Below are 26,362 nucleotides of genomic sequence, written 5' to 3'. Positions count from 1 at the left end.
ATTTCAGCAGAGCAGAGCTGAACAATTCAAAAAGAATGGACCTAAGTGCATAATTTAGATGAAGAATACTTTATTAAGGCTAACCACCTATTTTAGATGGGAAAGTAGTCCTTTAATGTTGAATCTTTATACTTCTTTTGAAAAATGATTAAAGTTTTATTGTATGTATTAGGTTTTTTTATTTTATTTTATTTTTGGTTACAAATATGTCATTATTATTAGGATAATTTGCTAATTACTACCGCAAGTTAATACCACTTTGTAAATTACTACCGCAAATTTAAAAAGTTGTGAATTACTACCGCAAATTTAAAAAGTTGTGAATTACTACCGCAAAAATTTTAAGATGTTGCGATTACTACCAAACCCCCATTAAACCCAACTATGACGTCATTATATCCCTTTAACCCGTGTTTGACCATGGTTAAGGGCTTTAACCAGCCCCCCCAAAAAGAAAATGGTTTAGGGATATAATGACGTCATGGTTAAGGGCTTTAACCATGGGTTAAAGTGATATAATGACGTCATAGTTGGGTTTAATGGGGGTTTGGTAGTAATCGCAACAACTTAAATTTTTTTTGCGGTAGTAATTCACAACTTTTTAAATTTGCGGTAGTAATTTACAAAGTAGTATTAACTTGCGGTAGTAATTGACAAATTTTCCTTATTATTATTATTAATATAACAAAAAACCTCAATCAATTTACAGTTATTATTGTTATTATTATTATTATTATTGAATTGAGATGTTTGGACTTTTACACTTATGTATAATCATACAATTAATATCTTTTAGTATTAAATATAAAAAAATTAAAATAAAAGTTAATAATTAAAAGTAAGTTGTAGACATATTAGACATCAAGGTGAAATTAATTAAAGAAGAAACTACTTGTTTCTTTCGAATAGAATCCTAAAACGACTTGAATACAAACTAGTTGAAATAAACTTAAAATCATTGCCTACATATTAAGAAAACAATTTATTTATTTTTATAATTTTTTTCTTTCCATATATACTAAATTATACGTAATAATTTCTATTTTTATCTTTTATATATCCTAAAACGATTTGAATACAAACTAATTGAAAAAAACTTAAAATCATTACCTACATTATGAAATTAACTATATTTTTTTCTTTCCATAAATAATTAATTATAGTTCTAATATAAATCAAAAAATAATAAACTAATAATAATATAAATAAGCGGAGATATTACCCTTTACCCTTTCATTGGTAAACAATTGTCCTCGATTTTTCGCAAAAAAAAGCTTCAGCTTTCCCTTTCTCTCTCCTCCTCAGATCCGGTTAGAGTTCCTCCACGGCTCTAACCCTAACTTCAATCACCACTCTCGATTTTTCGATTCGTTTCAATTTCAATCATCATATATTTCAAGTATGCTTCTTCATTTGATTCTTAATTTGTTGGATTTTCACCTCTTTTTCTTCAATTTTGATGTTGTTGGTTTAGCTGTATTTTTGGCGATTGTGTGAGATCTGTGGTTTGAGATCTGTTGATGTTTTAATCTTTTTGTTGATTTGATGTTTGATGCGTTTTGTATCGTATAAATTAGCTGAATTATAGATGAATTTTGTGAATTAATGCTGTTGCTTGATGAAATTGACGATCTTTTAGGGAGGAATTAAAGTTGAATTGTGATCGATTTGCTTATTATTTTTGTTGATTGATTTTTCTGATATCTATTGAATGTCGGAATTGTTGGTAATTGTATTCATTTTGTGCTGATAACATGGAATTTTGTTGATTGCTGTGTTGTGGAGTTCAAATTTTCTTACCTGCACAGCTTAGCTTAGCTTGATTATGCATCGATTTATATCTCCTGTTCTGCATCGTTGCGTAGTGATACGGAATTAGTATTGATGATGATGCGTCGCTGTGTAGTGAATCAGACTTAGGGCCGAGGCGTTTTTTGGTCTAAAGTATGATTCTTTCTTTAATCTATTCTGTATTGGACAGTCTGACAGGATGATATCTTAGATCTTTGGAAATAAATGTTAATGGTTGTGTCAAGCCTTATGATAATTTTCGAGTGATTTCATTGAGAAACCCTCTGTAATAATCCCTTTTAAGTTGAACATCCTGAGAAATCCAATCATAATTAATTTTTATTTTAAAGATGATAACTTATTCAAGACATCTCAAATTAGTACGTTCTTTTTTGTATGATATTTATTTTTGAAAGGGAGGCTACATTTATTCTTTAATGAATCAAGAATAAAGCACATGGCTTTGATATTAATATCAAGAGGCTAGTATTTTGTATCTATCCCAGGCTCCCAGCTACTTAAACGGTAAATAGGAGTTCATGTAAATGAGCTTTGATAATGTTAGAAATCTTTTTGTGTTTATTCTTTTTTAAGTTTTGTAATCAGTTTGCTTTTTTCAATGTGTTAATGGGCTTTGGTTGTACATTATGCAGTCATGGCTGGAGCTGCTCCTGAAGGTTCTCAGTTTGATCCTCGTCAGTATGACACCAAAATGACTGAAATGTAAGTTTGTCCACCTCCTTCCTTTCTGAAGTCATACACCCAATTCATTTGCACTTGAGCATTTAGTAAATAAGGACCCGTGCTTTTAAATCTATATTTGTATGTGGGAAGAACTTTTTGCTCTTTTCTTTTTCTGACTTCCTTTAATCCTATGATGAAGGCTTTCTGAGGAAGGAAACGATTTCTTCACTTCATATGACGAGGTTCATGATAGCTTTGATAAGATGGGTTTGAAAGAGAACCTTCTCAGAGGAATCTATGCTTATGGTAATTTAAAGATGCAATTACTTTAAATTGAAATTATGTGCTTACTCTGTCCCTTGGTTAATTTGTATTGATGTCTGCTGCCAGGTTTTGAGAAACCTTCAGCAATTCAGCAAAGGGGAATTGTCCCCTTCTGTAAGGGTCTTGATGTGATTCAGCAAGCCCAATCTGGTACTGGAAAGACTGCCACTTTCTGCTCTGGGATCTTGGAGCAACTGGATTATGAATTACTGGAATGTCAAGCTCTTGTTCTTGCTCCTACTAGGGAGCTTGCTCAGCAAATTGAGAAGGTTATGAGGGCTCTTGGTGACTATTTGGGTGTGAAGGTACATGCTTGTGTTGGTGGAACAAGTGTTCGTGAGGATCAAAGAATCCTTAATGATGGAGTACATGTGGTTGTTGGTACCCCTGGTCGTGTCTTTGACATGTTGCGTAGACAGTCCCTTCGTGCAAATAGCATCAAGATGTTTGTTCTTGATGAGGCTGATGAAATGCTTTCTCGAGGTTTCAAAGACCAGGTACGCTGCACATTTTATTTGTATATTCATTTGCAATTAGGTTTTCTGCATTGCAATATTTAATGAGACTGTTTATGTTTTGTCCTGCCTATTTCTATGTATTATGATCATTGGAAATCTGTACTTATATGAATGTTTCTTGTAATGGTTGAATAACTATATAGGTTACTATTCTGCAGTTTTTTCTATTTACAAATTACACTGCTTAATTATTTCATAAAGCACTTTGTGGATTTGCTAATAACTCCTATTCTTCTTTCCTATAGATCCTTGCCTATCTGCCATGGGTACAGACACTTGTCACTTCTTTGTAGGCTAAATTATGATGTTAGTTTCATGAAACACTTAAGTCTAACACTTGGACACTTACCTTTGTTTATTGCAAGTACCTTGTCTCTAAGAATCATAGAGCCTAGTGCCCTTTTCCTAGTCTTACTTGTTGGGTGGTGTGTGTTTAAAAGCTGGCTCTACTTCCATATTTATTTTATTTTTTAATTTTTGGGTTGGCCTTTTGGATATGATGTGGTTTGTTCTCTACTTTAGTTGTATATTAATTTTTAGGTGTTGCTTCCTATTGGGGGGTTGGAGTGGGGGTTGTGAAAATCGGTGGGAAGGCTTATATCATTCTTCTCTTTGGATGCAGTCTTATGTTTTAACTTTATGATCTACGCTGTATCTTTTTTACCATAAGTGGCAATCAGAAATGGATGACTATAAGGATGAGGCTGTGAGGGATTCAGGGGAAGTGGTTGGAGTGTTTAATTACTGGTTTTTTTATTATAATGTTTGCATGGTGGTGTTTTTATGCACTTTTTTGATTTTTTTTAAAAAATTTTTAATTTTTAATTTTTTTTAAATTTATGTGGCCTTTTATAAGTTGTTTCTCTGTGGGATCTTTGTGGATATGCTTAACAAATTCTGGCTGGTTATATGGGATGGCATAGAAATTTGGTGTCATGTTTACAGCACTGCTATATATGTTCTTGTTGTGTGCTATGTTGTTTTCAGTATGTTGCCTTGTTTATTGGTGCCATTTTGCATTAGAGGCAAACCTTGATAGTGTTTTGTTGAGTCTATTATTGTCCTATTACTAACCAAGTTAGAATGATTGGTAGAATTTATTTGTGTGGTTAATCTTTCTTGTTTAAAAAGCTTGGTGTTTCTACTATAGTCATGTTTATATGATTTTGTTGTGCGAATGCACAAAAGAATCAATGGGGTTTGGAGGCATTCAGTTGTAGTAGTTACTCTATATTAGTTTAGATAGATATAATTCAAATAATGATCCACTGCTAATGTATTACTCTGACTTTAGATATATAGTTAAATATGAGTTAAAAAGATAAAATTGATTATATGAAACTTATTATTAAAACCTATTTAACAACATATTTAATGATAAAATGTATTTTTAATGTCACTAAAAAACTATGGGCAAAGTTAATATATGAAACTGAAATAAAGTCCTGGGATGGAGAGAGTAATATGGAATATTGGGGGAGTAGTTAATGAGGAGTTTTCTACGTGTGCATGCTACATGTGGGTCTGTGGGAGTAGGGTTACTCGTAAATTTGACTATGCAGTATTTGGGACTTGGTTAATGTCATACACTTATTTTTCTAAATTGCTGTGGGTTAAATATGTGTACTATTGGTACTTATTTTTTCGTTTTTCCTTCACAGATCTATGACATTTTCCAGCAATTACCCCCTAAGATCCAGGTGGGAGTTTTCTCTGCTACTATGCCTCCTGAGGCCCTTGAGATCACCAGAAAGTTCATGAACAAGCCTGTGAGGATTCTTGTGAAACGAGATGAGCTCACCCTTGAGGGTATCAAGCAGTTTTATGTGAATGTTGACAAAGAAGAATGGAAACTTGACACTCTTTGTGATCTGTATGAAACCTTGGCAATCACCCAAAGTGTCATATTTGTGAACACCAGGAGGAAGGTTGACTGGTTGACCGACCAAATGAGAGCTCGTGATCACACCGTGTCTGCCACACACGGAGACATGGACCAGAATACTAGGGATATCATTATGCGTGAATTTCGCTCTGGTTCATCCCGTGTCCTCATTACCACTGATCTTCTTGCTCGTGGTATTGATGTGCAGCAAGTCTCTTTGGTGATCAATTATGATTTGCCGACTCAACCAGAGAACTATCTTCACAGGATTGGACGAAGTGGACGTTTTGGAAGAAAGGGTGTTGCCATCAATTTTGTGACCAGTGCTGATGATAGAATGCTCTTTGATATCCAGAAATTCTACAGTGTGGTGATTGAGGAGCTCCCTGCCAATGTTGCGGATCTTATATGATAAGTACAAGTTGTCACTTTGTTTGTGTTTTGAGGTAAGATGTTTTGTCTGTCCAGCTTACTAAAGATTTGGGCAAATTACTGCGTGTTGTCTTTTCCTTTTTTTCTCTATTATGGGAACATCACTAAATTGTGTTGTGGATGCCCCGGGTTAAAATTTTGTAGGAGCTTAGAGACAAGTTTAAATTATACTCTTTATCCTATTTGGCTCAAGGATCGTGTCCTCTGTTGCCCTGTTGGCATATATGCTGTTCGTTTTGGCATGATTTTGGTTTTGCTTGTAATTCTGCATTTCTGCATGCCCGTGAGCCAAACTATTGGCAGATGGATTGGTTAGGCATATTCTTTGGCTAAAATTAAGAAACCTGAAACCTTTTCTACGAGCCTGAAATGGTTTTAGTTATTTGTATTTGGAAGACAATCTATTCTTTGACAACACAATAACGGTACCTTGACGTACCATTTGCCTTTATTACGCCATTTACTTCCATTTTTATTCACATTCAGCTAAATCTAACCATTTGCTTCCAATTTAACCTCCTTTCCTTGTACCATTTGTTTATTTTGCTGCTTCCTTTAACCCTGATTTATTGTCTTCATGTCATTTCATCATCATTACAGTGCATTCTTGGATTGATGGCCTGCTGAGAGGATGTGGTGTTATAGTGACGAGGGAAGGGGTGTGGGGTGATTTTTACCCTTTTAATGGAGGTAATAGCTCCGTTACCCACCCCTTAGGGCGATAACCTCCACAATGAGGGTAATTATCCTTTCTGTCAACTATCACCACATCGTTTCATCAACCACTTCTTGTTTTAGACATGATTGCCTCCTTATTGACGAGGAAGAGTGTTGTGTTTGGGGGGGGGGGGGGGGGGGGGGGGTAAACCCTTCAAGTGAGGGCAATTGTTCCCCACCCCATCCTCTAGGGCTATCCCTCTCTTTCCTTTCCCATCAGAAGTTTTCTGTATGGCTTATACTTAATAAACTTGGTTTAGTTAGAGAGTCTAATCGACGGATTAGTGTTAGGAGATTCACGGAACTAGCTATTACTTACATTGATAGTTGTATTTTTTTGTGTAATTGGTAGATCCATGCATTCATCAATGTTAATTTGAGAGTATGTTTGTACTTGTGCTTGTGAGATTAATAAAAATTGAAGCAGTGTTTCTTGTAAAGAAAAGGAATCGGCCTAGCCAAATCTGAACATGCACTCTGTATATCTCCAGGTTGAAAGTTGCCATAGCATTATCTAAGGTTGTTCAAACCTGTTCAGAATAAAAAAATACTACTTCTAAATAGCCAAAAATTACTAGATAGTTCGAACAAATAATAGGTTCGATACTTAGATGAATAACTTGGAACTCCAAATAGTTTTGGAAAAATTGATGGGAATAATCCCACCTTTTGAGCGTCGGAGATTAATAATCCCACCTTTGGGATTCTTTTTAATAATCCCACCTTTGATATCAATCCGCTCAAAATGATCCCGGGTGACCAGTAACCGGCTGAAGAGGTATTTTTTTTTTAATTAATTTTTTTACACGTGTCACAATTTGATTTGTCCAAAATTAAAAAAATAATAATAAAAAAAAGTAAAAACTAAAAACTAAAAAAAAAACACCACCACCTAAGCTACACCACAGCCACCACCATCCCCACCACTAACCAAACCCAGACATCAGAACCACCACCCCACCACTAACCAAACCCAGACATCAGAACCACCACCCCACCGCCCAGACCCAAAACCACCGCCACCATTAGCCGCACCCGAAACCACCGTCCATCAATCTACCCCAGCCAACCCTACCCCAATACCACCTTCAAAAAATCAAAAACCCACCAAACCCAAACCACCTTCAATAACCGAAAACCCACCAATCGGACTGAATCAAAGCCGGGGAAAAGGGAGGGAGGCCGAGATCGAGACGGAGGAAGGGGAGACCACCCAAACGGACCGGAACCACCACCCAATTTAGCCCCGAAACCACCGTCACCAAGAAACCACCGCGCTGGTGGGATTTCGAAAAATTGAAACCCACCAATCCAGACCCAGAAGAAGAAGGTCGGAATCAGGACGGGGAAGGGGCGAAGTGAAGAGAAGGGAGGCGTGGTGGTGGTTTGGCGGCCGAAATTGCGACGGTGAGGGAAGGGGGGGGGGGGGTTTAAATGAGCCTGGGTTTCGTGGAATCGTGCGTGAACGAGGGGGTTACGTTGGTGATTCATGTGGTTCAGGGGAGGGGGAGGGTCTGGCGCTGTCACCAGCGCTGTCGCCGTCGTCGTGTCTGAGGGATGGGTGGTCGGAGACACGGGGCAGGGGCGGGGATGGTGGCTGAAGCCTGAAATTGGTGGGTTTGGTTTTTTAGTTATTATTATTATTATTATACAAAAATCTAATTTTTTAAAAAAAATTTAATTAATTTTTTTTTTGACCAATCACAGGCTGCCACGTGTCATGTAACTTGTTATAACAGGTTACATGACCGGTTGGGACTATTTTCAGCAAATTGGGTATAAAGGTGGGATTATTAAAAAGAATCCCAAAGGTGGGATTATTAATCTCCGACGCTCCAAAGGTAGGATTATTCCCATCAATTTTTCCAATAATTTTATACTACGTTTATAGATCAAATATTGTAAATAATTACTCCCTCCGTTTTTGAATACTTGCTCAATTTCTCCATGCGCGGAGTTTAAGGAGAAATTGGAGAAAGTATTAAAATATGGAGATAGTGGGGTTGGTGGAAGGTAAATTGAAGGAGAGAGAATCTAAAAGTAAAAAAATTGGGTCCACTAGTTGAGAAAAATGAATTAAATATTATAAAAACTTTCTAAATAAGGAAATGAAACAAGTATTTAAAAACGACCGCAAAAGGAAAGTGGAGCAGATAATCCCAATTTAATGTCCATCAGTATCAGCAATCAGCTGGGGAACTCAGCCTGTGCACCGCTCTAATATCTAGATGTGGCATAAAAACAACTCAAATCATTCTTTGGCATACAACATTCCTTCCAATTTGAAATTAGGGCCTATTCTGATTTATTAAGCTCAACTGAATTGATTGGAGCTGAACTGAACTGAATATTCTATGAGAAAAGGAAATTATGAACTGATTGGAGCTGAACTGAACTGAAATTGTTGAGAGTGTTAGATGAGCATTTAAAATATTTCTTAAAGTGAGAATACCAAAGTTTTATAATTGATACTTCGTATTAAACGCTAATTAGATACATTAATAATGGGCAAAGATCTGCATAGACAAAAGTAAAATTTCAAATATTGCACTTACTAAAAAATAGAGGAAGTAGTAATTTGGTAATTTACCTACATGTTCATTAAGTACCTTGTAACTAACCCTTGATCAACAAAAACTTCCAATGCTCTCAGTATACTCGAAATACCTCTACGATAATACAGATAATACAAATTTTTGTATGCGGCAGGGGTTACTTGTAGGGTGTTGCTGGTTTAGTCAGGGCTTACTTGTAAGGTGACACTGGTTTTAGTCAGGGGTTACTTGTAGGGTGTTACTGATTTGGTATGGGGGTTTGGTCTGGGTACAAGTAATCCAAGAATACAAATAACACTTACTCAAAATACAAGTAATCCCTGACAAAATCAATAACAACTTACCAGTAACCCCTACCGCACCATGTGGCCTGCCGCACTGAAAAATCTTTGCTACGATAAATATATCACAGTTATAGATTTGGTAGTGCTCCCGAACCTCCACAAGGAATATGATCTTGAGATTCTTAACTATAATATTCGATTACATCTCCAAGCACCCTTTCCGCATTAGTAAAGGGTGGTCTTAACTCTCAAAGAAGATCAATGCAAGAATTGAATTCTCATTGGCAATGTTTTGTGGTGAATTGGATCTTATTCTTTTGATGATTCTATGACGCAAGCGTTAAATCCGGTGAATTTGTATGGATGGGGTTAAAGACTTAAAGCTAGGCTTCAATAAAATGTGTAAACTTTGGTGTTCTTTTACTTTAGGCATGTTTTTCTTTGATCGAATAAACCATTTATAATTGTAGAATATTCTTGGGTTTTTGCTTTTATGATTGGATGATAGTTGTGTGAATAAATTTTGGTCGAGATTCGTATCTCATCTTTTTTTTATTGAGAACATGTGCTTAAACTCTAGTTTGACCAACTCTTTTCTTTTCCATTCCCCCCCTTTACAACCTCTATTGTTCGTTCACTCATGTACGTGTAGTCTAGGTGCATCAAAAGTATAATTTCGTCTTAAATCATTCAATTTCGCCTTAAATCATTCAAATTAGTTTTTAGGCCCGGTCGTTGTCCTTGAGTTTGGCTTTTGCTGATCGTACATGCTTACTAGCTTACTGCTTTATTATCCAACAAAGTTATACTCATGCGGTCATACCTACTTCAAGTGGGATTATACCGGTGTAAAGTCTTGTGAAAATTCACTTACCTTGGACTGTAATAATGGTAGCAAATATATTTGTATTGAGATTAAAAGTATTACTTGATTCAAAATTTAGAGTTATATTTTTTTTTTTACTAATTTCTTGATTTTATTTATTTTAATTACAAATGCCAACGAGAGGTAAGAGTTAGAATAAAGTGTCGGAGTACATGCACCCTTTTTATTTTTGTGACTTTTTAAACTGTAGTTGGTTAAGCCAAAAAAAAAAAAAAAGAATTGATTTTTCTTTGTCTTTAAATTTTGTAAGAAATGCCATTAACTTATACTTTCCTTATTGTTAATTTCATTTGAAATCTTGTTAAGATGAAAGAATTTTCAAAATTATTCCTGATATAAAGTCCGTATAATAATATTTGATTGTAATTGATTCATCTCAATGATTGGTTTATTTACATTCAATTGTTACACTTATGTTTTTAACTAAAGAACATTATGGTCAAGGTAATACATTAGCAAACACACATAATAAAATGCAAAGAATTTTTAAGAACGAAGGGAGGATGTAGTATTTGAAATCATCACTCTAAAATAAGTCAAAATGTCAAAGTTAATATAATAGGGGTTGTAGGGCCTAATATCGAAAAAGTGGGAATTCCTTTTGGATTATTTAATTATACGCAAGTACGCGACTATAAATTTTAAAAGAGGAAATAAATTTACGGTTAACTTTTAATTAGAATGTACTATAAATAAACAATAGATAATTTTAATCACAAGCGAAGTTCCTAATGTATTTGGACAAGAATGAAACATAATTAAGAAGTTATAGGGAGAAAGATAAAGTAATTGTATGATGTTACTAGTTGCTTGGTATTCCACTATCCCAGGTTGACTTTGTTAGATCTAGCTTTGATCATTATTACATTGTTAGGTCCAACTACCTTTTCTTGGGCCTGCTTATTCACAAAATGGTTATTCATTGGGCCACTTGCTCTTTATTGGTATTAAGTATTTGAGTTATTTACCTCATTTGCTGGAAAAGAGGCAGGAAAGGGTTTACTAGCAAGCTAAAATAATTTTTTTTTACCAATTAGAGCACAAATTTTTTATACTTCTTCCAATTTTTTTTTTACTTGACCCACTTTGACTTTTATACTATTCACCATTCCTTCTGTAACTGTCTTTTATGATAGTATGTAAGGAAAAACATATTCATGTGAGATCTTTTTTAATTCATCTCAATAAGTACTATCATAATATATACTTCCTCCGTTTTCTTTTACTTGCAACACTTCCCTAAAAAGGAAATGTCATAATACTTGCAGCACACTATAAAGGAAAGTTACTTTAGGGAAAAACTATACTATTTCCCTTATTTAAAGCACGTGACCCACTAAATTACACTCATAACAACCACTCATCCCATTTCATGTGAACCCCACATTTCTTAAATACCGTGAAAAAGTGTGTGTTGCATCTAAAAGAAAACGGAGGAAGTATAACTTTCATAATTTTTACTTATGGAGAATTAAAGTTATTGGTCATTAAAGTTTTGCATTGACAATCGTGGTGATAGAATCAGGTCAAGTAAAAAAGAACAAAGGAAGTGTATGGCTAGTAACACCACTAGTTGATGGTGTGACAGCTTCACATATAAACAATTAACTGAGTTATGAGAGGCACAATGATAATCAATTGGTGTTTATTTGACAAATGAGGTTGATGTAATGAGAAACAAAGTAACCTTTTATAGATAAAAAGTGGGGTTATTATTTTAATAGTAAAAATAAAATTGAAAGGTTAGTCGAATGAACAAATGAATTATTTTTTTTAATTAAATGATATTACACGAACAATAATTTAGGGTTATGCTTAATATTCTTTATAGACAAAAAGAAAATGTTATCCTTATCTATAATTGGGGCTATTCATATCAATGAATAAAGGGAACTCTTATAAACAAATGTGGCAACACACATGACTCACTGATTTAGGAGTTATCCATGTTAAGTTAGAGTACTCTCGCGTAGTTAAATAAATCTATTTTAGGTCGACGAGCTAGATTATCCCTAAAAAGAGAGGGGGGGGGGGATCGAAGCAAGAGAATTCTCACTTCCAAACAGTCCACGTTGGGAGAGGGTTTGGGGTAAAAATAAACAAAAAAGAGCAGGGATTTTATTTATTTATTTACTTTTTTTTCGGAGGAAAGAGTGGGAGTGGGGGAGGGGGGGTTTAATTGACATTCTTCTTCTCAACTTTATTTATATTTTTTTAGGGGAAGATATTGGGCATTTCACTAAATCAAATCCAATTACGCCAAAATAGAGACTTTATGGGGAAAAAAAACCAATACAAATATACTCTATATTGCCACAAGTATCTTATCTTATCTCATCTTACTATAAGGTATACCTTTTTAACATGAGAAATATTAAAATAATCAAATAATAAGTTGTCCATCCTAATGTGTCTTCATAGACTATATAAAAAGAGATCTAATAATGGTACTATCATTTACTAATTTTTTGGTGTCTTGCACATACATACATTGAAATTAAATCAACTAAAATATATTAGGGCTTACTCTAATTTTGCACCAAAAATAAAAAAGAAAAACTGACACTAGTAGTCCTAACTATGGCAAGTGTTCTTTACAAGATTCCAATTATCAATTAACTTAGGGCCTGTTCCAATTGCAGAAAACAATTGAAATGAACTGAATAGAGTTGAAATGAATTGTTTATGCGAGAAGGAAATTAGGAACTGAATTGAATTAAATTTAAGCCGAACAGAACAAGCCCTTAGGACGAGCCTAGTTTTTTTTTTCTTAATTTTTTTTTAGGGGGGGGGGGGGGGAGGGGTCCTTTTGAAAACGATCCCTAATATAGTTTAACTAGTTTGGTTGGTTAAAAGTGCTATGTATCTTGTTTTCATGAAGCGTAGTTAAAAAAATCATCCACCACTCTAACACCCACCCCTTCCTTCATGCCTTGTTTATTTTCTTCCTCATAAGACAATACAATACTATTGAGTAAAACGGATTAGTTTTCAACATGTGACAATTTCAATTGATTAACCTAGTTGTACTTAATAAGCTAGGGACTATTTTAAGAAGTACCCCACCCCGAAAAAGTGGGACCGTTATGAGTTAATCAATAGTTGAAACTTTTTTAAAAAAGAATGTCCATAGTTAGGGTAGCATTAGTGTTTCCTAAAAAAATAAAAAAAATAATAATTATAGCAAACATTTTTTTAACCAAAATGCTGTAAAAATGTATGGTGAAATTCATACCATAAACCGGTTACCGGTATATGGAGTGTATGACATCATGCTTATATGTATGATAGTAAGACTGTGTAACATATATAAGTATATGTTTTTGTAATAGTTTAATGGTTACATTTACAGTCATAAACGACATTTCTTTAAATTATTGAAATAAAGAAGTTATATGCATCATCATCATGTGACAAACTTTAAGAAAATGCAGATTTATGCATGAAAATTGACAGGAAAGAACGAAGTAAATACTAAAGTTGACCAACAACAATATGCAGAAAAGAGAGGGCGGTGGAATGTGGCCGTAACAGTAGTGTACATGCAGATCTCCGAGCAATATTAACAACATTATGCAAATGCAGGCTTATTCAATTTACTGTTATGTTGCTGCATTGCATGTTCCCAACGTTTATAAGGCATGTGATTATGGCACATGCCTCCAATTTACCCTAATCATTCCCCCCTTTTTACACCCCTTCTTTGCACCTTCTTCCGTATTACAAGACGAATTAAGGCTTGTTCACTTCAGCTGAATTTCAGTTCAGTTCAGTTCAGTTCAGTTCAGCTCCAATCAGCTCAGTTCAGTTCAGCTCTCAATTTCCTTCTCTAATAAAATATTCTGTTCAGTTCAATTCAATTCAGTAAATGTGAACAAGCCCTTATTCGCGATTCATATTGATCAATAAAGTGTTGGCTCGTAGCTCATTTTATAAGTTTCTTTTTTACCTCAAAAATTTAGAAATTTGAGATTTGAATCCTATCAAGTGATGTGCTTGGGGCCAGGGCGAGAATTCTCTTACTACTCTCCCATTTACTACTAAGTGTTTGGTCCACAAATCGTGGAATAAAATCGGAAGGATTGATATTGTTTAGTCAGGATATTCCCTACTTACAAATACAGACGTGTAATCCTCAATATTTACAATATTAGGGTAACGGAGAAAGTATATAATTCATATGGCGACAACTCATGGTCTCATTCCCATCCCTACACCCTAAATGCCCTATCTTGCTGATGGAGATGTCGATCGTGGGGTAACAATAATAGATAGCATGAGAAATTGACCTTACTAAATGCCAAAGTAGTTAGACCAAAGTAAGGCTACATCGATCTACATATCTCTAACCTAATCAAAACCTCCATAAAGCAAACATATCTCTCATATATGGTTGGTTGTCAGCCTTTAAAGTAGACCAACCCTAGCCTGCCACGTGGTGATCCACCCTGCCTACACATATGATGCCCATTTTGTTTGCCGAAAGTGGAAAAGATTGGATCACCATTTGCCAGATCAATCCCATAACCCTTTTACCTCCTTTTGGAGTAATATATCGACTACATAATTTAGGAAGGTACATGTGGTGGTCCTTTATTGGCCGGTGTCAAATTTTATTTTATTTAGAGGCGAAGTTAAGCTTGATTGTGACAGAGTACAATAATATGAAGCGATACAAAGCTTTTTACTTCACACAATTTGCCTATTTTTAGGGCTTAGACAAGCCTTCAAGGAGGGCATGCATAGCCTACTCAAACCCTAATGAAGATTATTGGTACCAATTGTACTATTGGTTTTTATACCATGTGTAAAATATTATCAAAGTTGTTAATTTGCTTTATATTTCCTTTTCATCTCAAAATTTATCAGTGAAGCCCTATTATGTACATTGATGACGTGTTTGAATTCCCTCTTATAAAAAAATGCCATTAATCTTTCAATTCAATAAGAGTACCTTTACATTTTGGCTAGACAAAAGAATTTAATAAAATTTTGTAATAGGTAATGTCGTAAGTAATTTTTTTACTCTCTCAACCACATGCTCGTTATGTATATATATACATTGATACATACATACATAACACATAGGATTATAGGAAAAACAGCGGGTGATATAAAATTACACCCGATTAACACCAATAAGAAAAGAAAGGAATGTGTTATATTCGATAATATATAGCCTCTTACAGCTCGAAACGTACTCCATTTAGTGGTGAAGACAAAGGTGTTGGGAATCACTAAACAAGATTATAGGTGTATATATGCTCCTTCTGGAAGGGGAAAGTTTATTAATCTTAAAATAATATCCTTCCAGAAAAGGAAGGTTGCTTACGTGTCTTTCATTTAGCCCACCAATTGTCATCATTAGGGTAAAGCCTTGTATCATGGAAGATTAGCAACTTAATTAATCTCTTGGATTCTGGCATGCCTTTCTTTTCCTTTAATTAATGGCTATTGCATATATACTTCTTTTAATTACCAATGTCCTAATTTCTCTGATCATTATTACAGTTCAATTGTTTGGTTTCATATTAATAATTATATGCCCATATTATGTGAAAATGTGAGATCCATTCACATGCATTTTATGTATCTATGTGGTTAATTAGACTGTAGGCTCGATATAGTCTAATTTTTATTTATTTTTAAGGGAAAGCTAAGGATCTTAGTGAATCGTTATGTCTTATAGTTCTGCTAGGCTAGCTACTCAAGTAAGGTCATGTTCTTTTGAGCAGAGCAAAGCAGATTTCCGCAGATTAGAGCAGATGTCAGCAAAGCAAGTGTCAATAGAGCGGAGCAGATTATTAATACTCAGCAGACCAGGACTCAGCAGAGCAGATCACAACAACTAAAAAGAACAGGGCCTAACACTTTAGTGGGGCAGGGGGGGATTAGAGGATATAAGAGAATATCTATTCCCAAGCATATGTAAAAGCATAAATATCTATTCCTATTTGTTACATTTGTTATTTGGCATAAATATACGAGAGTAATCAGACAGCAATAAAGTAGATAAGATTTGATTTTAGGTATTGAGTACCTTTCGTTATTTCTAATATGGCAATATGCTTTTCTAATTAAATTAGTTGACATCCTATATTTATTCCCTTGAATGTGATTTGGATAAAAGAGTGAAAGAAGGACAATTACGGCCGCTAACCACGTTAATCCAGTGATTGTATTGGCAATTAACAAGAAAATTGTCAGTGATTCTACTTCATTGTATCACTGATTACTGTAATTAGTGTCTTTGATTAGTATAATACTCATAATAATTAATATAAAAGGATATATACTTTATACTGCTTTTGCGCCGCATTAGATCTTCGCGTGGGCAACTGGGCAGGTTTATGAAAGACCTGTAATTAAAAAAAAGTGTGTGTTAATTCATCAATTTAAATCATAAAATCAATTTATAATTTTTTTTTGGACCATCTTTATCTTTTATCGTCCCCCACTTTCTTCAAAGGGCGAAGGTCACTTAACGTGTTTGAATTTGTACCTTATATTACTAACATAACATTTGTGGAGCATTAGAGCATTTTTAAGGAAAAAAATTAAATAAAAATAAGACTAAAAAGAAAAACACCAAGGGATATTTGAATGTCACCATTTTGGAAAACTTTAGCATTTTTTTTTTAATTAGTTTGAGGAAGATTAATTAACATGTTAAGGGCATGTTCACATTTACTTAATTTCAGTCAATTCAGTTCAGTTCAGTTCAGTTCAATTCAGTTCAGCTCCAATCAGTTCAATTCATTTCAGCTCCTAATTTCCCTCTCTCATAGAATATTCATTTCAGCTCAGTTCAGTTCAATTCAGTTCAGTTTAGCTCCAATCAGTTCAGTTCAGCTCCAATCAGTTCAGTTTAGTAAATGTGAATAGACCCTAAGTCGTATCCATCTCTAAATAAAGGATCACACTAGTTCAAAAAAGTGAAAATTAGACGATAAAGAGAATGATCCCTTAGCTTAGTATAAGTATTTGTAATATAGAATACTCGTATGCATGTATAGCAATAACCCAACAAAGTTTGGTGGAGTTGGTGGGGAACTCACCTTGTGATTTTGAGGTCACGAGTGCGAGCCCCACCAACTACAAAATGGTGGAGTGTAGGGGGATTTCCTTACCTCCCCCCTCTACTCTCAAGCGATAACATGCGGAGCTGGGCTGGCTAAACTTGTGAGAGGTACCGGTTCGGTAGGGTCCTTCTTCTTACCTTATAAAAAATGTATATTTGCAAAACAAAACTAATAGTAGTATACTTACATTTGTATTTTGTATTTAGGAAATTAAAGGTTAGTTTAAAAGTTAGCTTAGTGGGTAATTGTTAATATCCAATTTATTTGGATAATATAATAAATTTCCATACATATTCTTAAGGCTACTCTAAAAAAACATATGGGTATACATGTCTCTTGTCTATATACTAGCTCTATAGTCTATAATACATTAATTAAGAGAAATACATAAAATCAAAGTAGATTTTTTTCTTATAGTTAAAGATCTCTCCTAAACTAAAGCATGATCATTTTCGAATGCAATTATATGATTACAATAAATGAAAAACGTAATTAAAGCTATAATATCTAGATAGTTTGCATTTAGAAAATTTTTATACTCCCTAATTATACAAATTAATACGGCTATAATCGATGTCAATTGTCAAATTAAAAATCCGAGCATGACTCGAGCATTACGTGTCAAGAATGTAACAACCAAAAAACCATAACCTGATTGATGACTTGTTACCCTAAAAAATTCCATGTCTCCTTATTGTCTCTCGAGTCTCCTAGACATTATTAAATCGTCAAAAAGAAAAAGAAAAGAGGAAAAAAGAGATATCGATGAAAAAAACAAGGGAAAGGATAAAAACAAGAATCAGAGGATTCCGTTAGATATGCATGGCCTGCAATTGATAAGGGATTCGAGCTTTGACAATTTTTGGAAGCACAAGATGCATTGCATTGGTTTTTTAAATTATTTAATAACTGTAATAATAATAACTAAATTATAAATAATACATAAAAAATGTCAGGAAATAGATCACACCACACACCCTTTGCTTACACTTTTCACTAGCTATCTTTCTATTTCTATATTTTTATATATTTGTATTTTGTAATAAACATTAGGGATAATATAATTTACTTAACTCCATTTCAAAATTTCTTGGAAGTTAATTTATAATAAAATGTATGGTTATTAGCTATTGGACATTGGATGTAGATTTACATGTTATTCTCTGCTTAATCATTTTATATTACATTGTTTATTCTAGTTGATTTCTCACAAGGATATTGTTAAAAAGATAATTGAAGTTTTGATCTATGTTTTAATTGTTTTTTTTCACTTAAAAACAATTGTTATAATTTTATTGTAGGTTTACTAGCTTGTATTCACCGGTTAAGTAAATTTACTAACCATTTCAGATTGATTTGAATCTAAGGGCATGTTCACCTTTACTTAATTTCAGTTCAGTTTAGTTCAGCTCCAATCAGTTCAGTTCATTTCATCTCTTAATTTTCCTCTCTTATAAAATATTCATTTCAGCTCAGCTCTGCTCTGCTCAGTTCAGTTCAGCTCTAATCACTTCAGTTCAGTTCAATTCAACTCCAATCAGTTCATTTCAATTCAGTTCAGATCATCTCAGTTTAGTAAATGTGAACAGGCCCTAAGACGTGACAACTTAATTATATCAGGGCATCTTTCTTGAGAAATAAACTTATGTTTGTGTTTTCATTATTGTCCACAACATTTCATGAATTTATATTAATTGGCACCAATCTTGATTTTAATGAATTAATTATAAATTATCATAGAGCTAGAGAGGGATTAAGCATTAATGTGGGTTTATGAGTTGATTGATTGAGCTTATCTTGATTTAAAGACAATGAAATAATTTAAGCTAAAAAGAATATATCTTAAATGACACAAACTTTGGCTATGCTACAAAAGATACCAACAACCTGATACTTATAAAATACACATTAAACTAGGCAACTTAAGACAATTGGCTTGCCCTATGGTAGATTGGAAGTCACAAAAGAAACCTTGAATGAAGTAAAACATGCATAGTCCATCACTACAACCTTTGTTCCACCTTGTAGCTAGGAGTAAGCACAAACCATGCCCTAGACGACAATTCAAATTGTTTTTCCGAACTCATCCTTGACTAAAACTAACTTTGTGACCCTATATTGGTGAATCTTGTAAGCTTGGGATCATGTTCCAATGGACTAAACTCATGGAAGACTCTTCGTGCCTCCCTCCTAAATCTCGACATAGACATAGATTGTGTTTCACACTGATAAGATCCCTTGTATGCCAATTGGCCCAATAAATTCTAAAAGGATGACCAATTGTCAAAATTAGTCAAAATTTCCGATTAATTTCATCAAAAATCATGTTTCAAATCATTCAGCTCACACGGTCAATTATTTAAAAACGACAAACAACATACTCATCATAATAGTCAAAGTATCGAGTCTTCAAAAAAAAAAAAAAGTATTCAAGTATTGAAAGCCAAGGTTAGTTAAATGAAGTAATTAAAATTGTCCATTGATAATTATATGAGTTATCCTCCCACTACCACTTGTAGAAAGATTTAATATAAGCAAATAAAAAACTAAAAGGAGAGAGAATGCACATTTATTCGAAATGTCATGCTACCCACTACTCACTATCAACACCCCTCCTTCCAACTCCCTCTATATAAACACATCAACCAGCATGCCTTCTCTTCACCACAACAATCCATTTCACTGTTTCCAATCTACTCAACACTAAATTAGGGCAATCTTTCTTCTATTAAATGCCCTAATTACCTAATTAGGGCATCCTTTCGGCGTAAATAACCAAACAAATGAATGGTAAGAGGGAGGTGACAGAAGAGAGTGAGCACACATGGTTCTTTTCTTGCATCTTTTCTTATGCTTGAAGCTATGCGTGCTTACTCTCTGTCTGTCTCCCCCGCCCGCCTACTCGTTTTTCTATCTTCCTTTTTCTCGTCTTTACCTGTTTTTGCTAAATGAAAAATATTTGTGGTTTTATTACCATGATATTGAATAAAATTTTAGGGTTTTTTTTAGTTTAATTTACAAAATATTTTTTAATAATTTTACTGTAGAGAAGGCTGATCAGTTGGCTGCAATCCAGGTAATATTTAATTTTAATTTTGATTGGTTAAGGTTGTACTATTAATTATTATATTTTGGAAATTAATTATTGGTGTTAGCTACTAAAAGTTATTGTATTTTCAGCATAATATTGCAATTAATTTTCATATGATTGTGCTTGATCTAATGATTAAAGAGCAAATGGAGACGGATCAAGTGATAATTAATCAAGCGTGAAAATAGGGAAGCAAATCGAGCAGCAAATTAACGATTGCGATGTTATAGCTAGTCAAGAGTTTGCAATGGACTCAAGAACATGGACCATTAGCAACAACTTGTATGCCGTGAGGTTTTGTTTCCCAGAAAGTGTGTAGTCTTTTAAGTTGGACTAGGAGCATGCTTTAGCTTCTAATTAATGTTATTATGACCAAATTAAGGATTTTAATTATTTTTAGGGGCATAAAGAGCTACTAAATGTGACCAAATTAGAAATTCAAAATTCAGGAATTATTTTTATAATTCTTATTGTTTGGGTTGTTTGAGATTTTCTGTGTAAGATATGTTCATGATTTCAGATTTAATTTTTAATATTTATGTAATTAGTTAGTTAATCTTTCTTCTTAATTTTACTTTCCTTTTTTTGATGGGACTTTTTGTTCCTGTTAAATGTCTACTTTTTTTTTTTTTTTTTTGGATGGTCAAACTTTACCTTTATCTTTAGCAAAATACATGTATTCTCCTCATCTACAAAATTATAAAATAAAATTAAAATTAATTCAAAGATAATATAAGATATTAAGAATAACCTACTCTCTCATTTTCCCAAAAGAAGTATAAATATATTAAAAAAAAACCCTAATAAATACGGAAGAAATTAAAATGTTGGTTGTTTTAGGGAAGTTCAAAACCCTAGATGTAGTTGACTGATAAAAAGCTGATTAGGTATGAATGATTCGGTCAAAGAAAGAAGAGATGTAAGCTTAAGTTAATTGTACTCATCTAGATACTATAACAGACAGTGCAGATCGAATTTGTTCTCTAAACAGTTAGTTTAATTATAATCATCAAAACAATTACTCCATTGCAATAGTTTGTACTACATGTACTCAATTGTTCTATATTGTGATTTACCTTTCGTTTTAGTTTTTGTAAATTCTTTACACTTTAACTTTTCACATTTGTCTTGTAGAAGTTTCTTGTACCATTAATATCTCTATATTTTCCTTAATATATTAAGAAAAGTTGATTTTGTGAAAATACATATTGAAATGAATCTAATTGCCTAGAACCTACTACCCGATTTTTTTTTTCTTTGTATGTAAATTACAAATATGATCGAAGATAGTTTGTAAGCACGGACAAAAGTAAAATTGTATATTAAAGAGTTTAAAGAAACAAAGGTAGTATGTGGATGTGAATAGCTAGATAATTTACATGTCATGTTCACTTTATTTTCACTTATTTGTAAAATTGTAAAAAGTTTTTTTTTTTTTTTTTTTTTAAAAAAAAAAAAAGGTATTATGTGGATGTGAATAGCTAGATGACTTACATGTTTTGTTCTCCTTATATCAGGTATAATATAATAAGTTCAATTCTAGAAAAATTAGTTCTAATATAAGGGTTACTCAAGTACAAATTACAACTAAAATAAGTTTTCATAAGGTCAAATAAGTTCAAATATGTTCAGGTAAGTTCAGATAAGTTCTTATAAGATAATTAAGATAAATTCAAATAAGTGAAAATCAGGTGAATAGAACGAACACATTCTTAAAGTCTAGAAATCTAGGATATTGAATATGAGACGTGAGATTAAATTCTGTTTAATACTAGGATCATTGCCATTTGTTGCATCATTTAATCTTTAATGTATGTATGTAAAGATTATATAGACTGATTGCAGACATATAAACTTCCCACTTAAAATTAATTATATATCATATGGAACCTAAATGAGTATGTAAAGTATGTATGCATGTCCTAACTTAAAATTTTCTATTATGATCACCCATAATTAACTCCCTGGTTTAAGAAGAAAGTTAAAGTGGTCCAGGAGCTATTTCACTCCTCTTTCACTAAGTGATGATTTAGGGTGTGTATAGGAGATGCTTTAACATATATTAGGTTACATTATAATTAATTAAAAAGGTGTGTATCAAACTTCCAACTTCCATTACCTTAAATTATAAAGGGAAAGCTAAGTATAGCCTGTTCCTATAATCCTATATAGATTTCTTTTATTTTACCTTTATTTTTCAATATTTGACACATCAACAAGAATTTATTTATTTTTAATTTCAAAATCGGTAAGAGAGAAGGTAAAAAGGTGATTGTAAATTGCAAATGTTAATTCTCACATAAAAATGGTTCTCATTATATAATGCCCTATTACTCCATATTGTTTACGGAGTATTTTTTTGGTGTTTTAGTTTTGGTTTTGATTTCCTGAAGTAGGCTATTAAACCTTTAACCAAAAAAAAAAAAAAAAAAAAAATTAAACTTGCGTACTTGTCCATAATAAGCTTAATGATAATTTCAACGAGGACTACCTAGTGATATAATGAAATTGTAAAACTAAATAGAAAGGTATTTTAAACTACTTTCCTCGTATCTAAGTTTTTGAATTTTTTTTTTAAAGACAATCATTGTTCAAACAAAAACTTTTAGGCACATAAGAATTTTTTCGTACTAATTAATTATGTAACAATTACACAAAATAATCAAATATGGCATATTATTTACTTGCATATGGAGGGAATAATTCTACTACGTATTTTATTATTATTATTATTATTTTTTTTAACGGGAAGTAATAATATCATTAAAAAAATAGTCATACAACAAATCTACAATAATTAGCTAGTAAACATATTTTTTTTGTTTTGTTTTTTTTTAAACAGGTAGCAAGTAAAAGCTAGTAAAATTAATTAGCTCCATTTGAATACATAAAGTGGATGCATGCTAAGGTTAGGAACAAGCTCATAAGTAAATGTAGTGAAAAACAATGTAGTGACCAATTTTCAAAGTAGTGAAGCAGCAATTAAGAAGCAGTGAATGGTAGGGACCAAATTCTTTCAAAGCACTAAAGTAGTATTCATCAAATCTAGATGTTTATATTGCTACTTTAATTTTATGATAAGATTATTTTTTCTTGAGAAATGATGTTTAGATAGGGTGTAGTAGTGATGAATACCTAATTGTTTATAGAAGATCTTGTTAGAAATTTCAAAACAATTTGAAGTTCATTAATAAGTTTTTAATTAATAATTAAGTAGATGAAGAAGAACTTTCTTTTTAAATATAGATTGAGGTCTTTCATAGGGCTTCAATACTCACTAGATTGATGAAATTCAAAATGTTAGTTTATGTTATTATCTTACAACTCAACGAGTTATGATGATTTACAAAAACTTTAATCGCGATTCGTCTTTCTCACCAATGAGAAAGGAGATGGAGTGGAGGACAATGATCTTTGTTTGCATTATTGATCTTTATTTTTCACCTTTATGCCTTTTTACTTCGATTGCACTATCGAAACAAAATTATTCTCTCCCTAGTGGTACGAGAAATTGAGAATGAGATTTAATTATTAACCGGTGTCAACAAAACAAATACGACTCATGATATGAGGTACAAAGTATATATATAGTATACTAAAGAAATTGAAGTTGAAAATAATGTAATGTGAAAATATATGAAAAAAAAAAGAGAGAGAAGATTAAATTATTAATCAATGTGCTTGTCCCTATAATTGAAGTATACATCAATCAAGCTAGTAGAGTTTGTTAAAGATGTACAAATGATGAATTATAATGTTAATTAATTAAATCATGTGAATCTTTTTGTTAACTTGTGTGAAAGTTGTTCATGATAATAAAGTATGCAAGCTTTAAAGTGTCTTGGCCATGCAAGTTGATTCCTTATTGTGGTGTTGCTTGTTACTGTTTAATTAAACTTAAGAACAGGGGACAGCAGGCTAGATAGTTTCCCTATAGATTACTAAAGCAAAAGCACCATGGATCGATGGATAATCAACTATGGTAACGTATGTATGTGCATATCATCTAACTACCTAACTTTTATTTCGTGTATCTCATTAAATATTACGGAGTATATTTTCTTTAACTAATGTCGATTTATTAGTTCTCTACTGAACTGAATTGAAGTGAGTTGAAATGAATTTTTATGAGAGAAGAAAATTAGGAGCTGAATTGAAATGAGCTGAACTGAACTGATTCAAGTTGCCCTTACCCCTTAGTAGTAATTGCTAAAATTGTATCAATTATACCGGTATAAAATTTGCTTTACATACTGTTAGTTAGGGCATGTGATTTACTTATTTTTACTTGAAAATCTAAAAAGCCATAATCGTACCCTATAATTATTTACTTCACTATAAATAAACTTTCTAGCTAGCATAAATAGAGGAACAACATGGACATTAGAATTTTTTTTTTTTTTTTTTACTAAATATTACTCCCTCTCGGAGTCTAAAAGTTTTTCCAATTGAAGTATGCTTTATTTTTAAAGATGGAAGGTATTCTTCGTATCATTTTACAATGAAGTGATGTTCTTAAGACTCAAGTGCATCAAATATTGATTCACAAAACAATATTTTATTTACTATTTTTTTTTTACAAAACTCAAATAAATATAATTATCAACACATATTATTATCTGATAATAATTTCATATTAATTATTATAAATAAAATGTATATAATTTTCAAATTATTAGTTGTACTTGGTGAACTAATAACGTTGTTCTTACTAAATTTATAAGTAGGACATACATAATAGGTGGTCCAAAAATGGGTTAATTAAGTAAGAGTATATTGCATGTCAACTTGCATTAACTTATTCTCCGATGATTAATTAAGCAAAATGGTAAGAAGTGGGTATCGTAACAATGTTTTGTTTTCAATATTTTGGGATTGTTCTATGTACCTTCTTAGGATTCTGTAACCTTGGTTGTCGATTTCAGATTTGCTCTTTATCTAATTGCTAATTAAAGAAAATTTGTTTATTGAATCTAAAGTACCTTCTTCCTCTTAAAAGGATTTTAATTAGGTATCACGCTTCTAACAATATCAATAAGTCTTTTTCTTTTTTTTTTTTTTTTTTTTTTTTTTGACAAGACAATATCAAAATTAGTTGAAAATTTGTTTATTGAATCTAAAGTACCTTCTTCCTCTTAAAAGGTTTTTAATTAGGTATCACGCTTCTAACAATATCAATAAGTCTCTTTTTTTTTTTTTTTTTTGACAAGACAATATCAATTAGTTTATTACACATAATATACTGTAATTATTACTAAGTACTTTAAATCATACCATAAAAATCTAATTTTTTTGAAGAAATATGGTGTTTAATATGATAATGTTTATTCTCTACTTGATAATTGTTTTAACTAGAGTGTACCCGTGCAAAATGCACGGGATATATATAAAAAATCTAATAACAAAATTATATTTCAAAAACGTGAAGTTGATTTTTATATAGTGTATAATAAAATTGGTAGTTTTTTGGGTAGTTGTGTATTATTAGGAAAAATAATAGTGGAAGTTATTTGGAGATTTATTTTTTTAGAGAGGTAGAAGTTGTTTGGATGCCAAATAAAATAAAAATAAAAATAAAAAAAAGGAGAGTTAATGAGATTTAAGAGTTGGGGTTTTGAAGGATTGTGGTGAAGTGTTCCAAAATTAACTCTACAATTATATATTAGACTAGAGTGTACCCGTGCAGAATGCACGGGATATATATTTTATAAAAAGACATTACAAAAATCCAATAACAAAAATATATTTTAAATACGTGAAGTTGTTTGTGCTATAGCAACTGACTCTTTTATGTGTCTGGATACTCCGTGTAGCTAGATATTATAGAAGTTACTTTATCAGTGTTATAGGGGTTACTCTGTCAATGTTATAGGGGTTACCCGTTTAGTTATTGTTGTTATCCCGCCAATGTTATAAGGGTTATGTGTTTTGTGTTAAAGAGGGTTACTCCGTCAATATTATAGGGGTTACTCCAGTCTGTTTGTCGCAAAAAAAAAAAAAAAAAAAAAAAAAAAAAAAAAAAAAAAAACATGTTGTCACATAAAAAACATTATGTATGTATCTTTTGTTTTGATCAGTGGCGGATCTAGGATTTTCGAACTTATGAGACACCA

General features: G+C 32.4%; 1 protein-coding gene across 1 annotated transcript; it reads left to right on the top strand.

The window, feature by feature from the left end:
* Positions 1 to 1,229: 1,229 nt before the first annotated feature.
* On the top strand, positions 1,230 to 5,857 carry LOC145642052 (eukaryotic initiation factor 4A-9-like). The gene is made up of 5 exons (XM_081693124.1): positions 1,230 to 1,399; positions 2,445 to 2,514; positions 2,675 to 2,781; positions 2,866 to 3,296; positions 4,979 to 5,857. The coding sequence occupies exons 2-5, from the start codon at positions 2,447 to 2,449 to the stop codon at positions 5,612 to 5,614; spliced, it is 1,242 nt and encodes a 413-aa protein (XP_081549250.1). The 5' UTR covers positions 1,230 to 1,399; positions 2,445 to 2,446; the 3' UTR covers positions 5,615 to 5,857.
* Positions 5,858 to 26,362: the final 20,505 nt, after the last annotated feature.

Source organism: Chenopodium album, chromosome 8, assembly GCF_948465745.1.
Source record: "Chenopodium album chromosome 8, dcCheAlbu1.1, whole genome shotgun sequence".
Lineage (NCBI taxonomy): Eukaryota > Viridiplantae > Streptophyta > Magnoliopsida > Caryophyllales > Amaranthaceae > Chenopodium > Chenopodium album.
Note: the sequence above shows the minus strand (reverse complement) of the source record. Positions and strands in the feature narration are given on the sequence as shown.

Coding starts and splice junctions, on each gene's coding strand:
- LOC145642052 (XM_081693124.1), top strand. CDS start 2,447: ATGGCTGGAGCTGCTCCTGAAGGTTCTCAGTTTGATCCTCGTCAGTAT. Junction 2,515..2,674: donor GACACCAAAATGACTGAAAT/GTAAGTTTGTCC, acceptor CCTATGATGAAG/GCTTTCTGAGGAAGGAAACG. Junction 3,297..4,978: donor CTCGAGGTTTCAAAGACCAG/GTACGCTGCACA, acceptor TTTCCTTCACAG/ATCTATGACATTTTCCAGCA.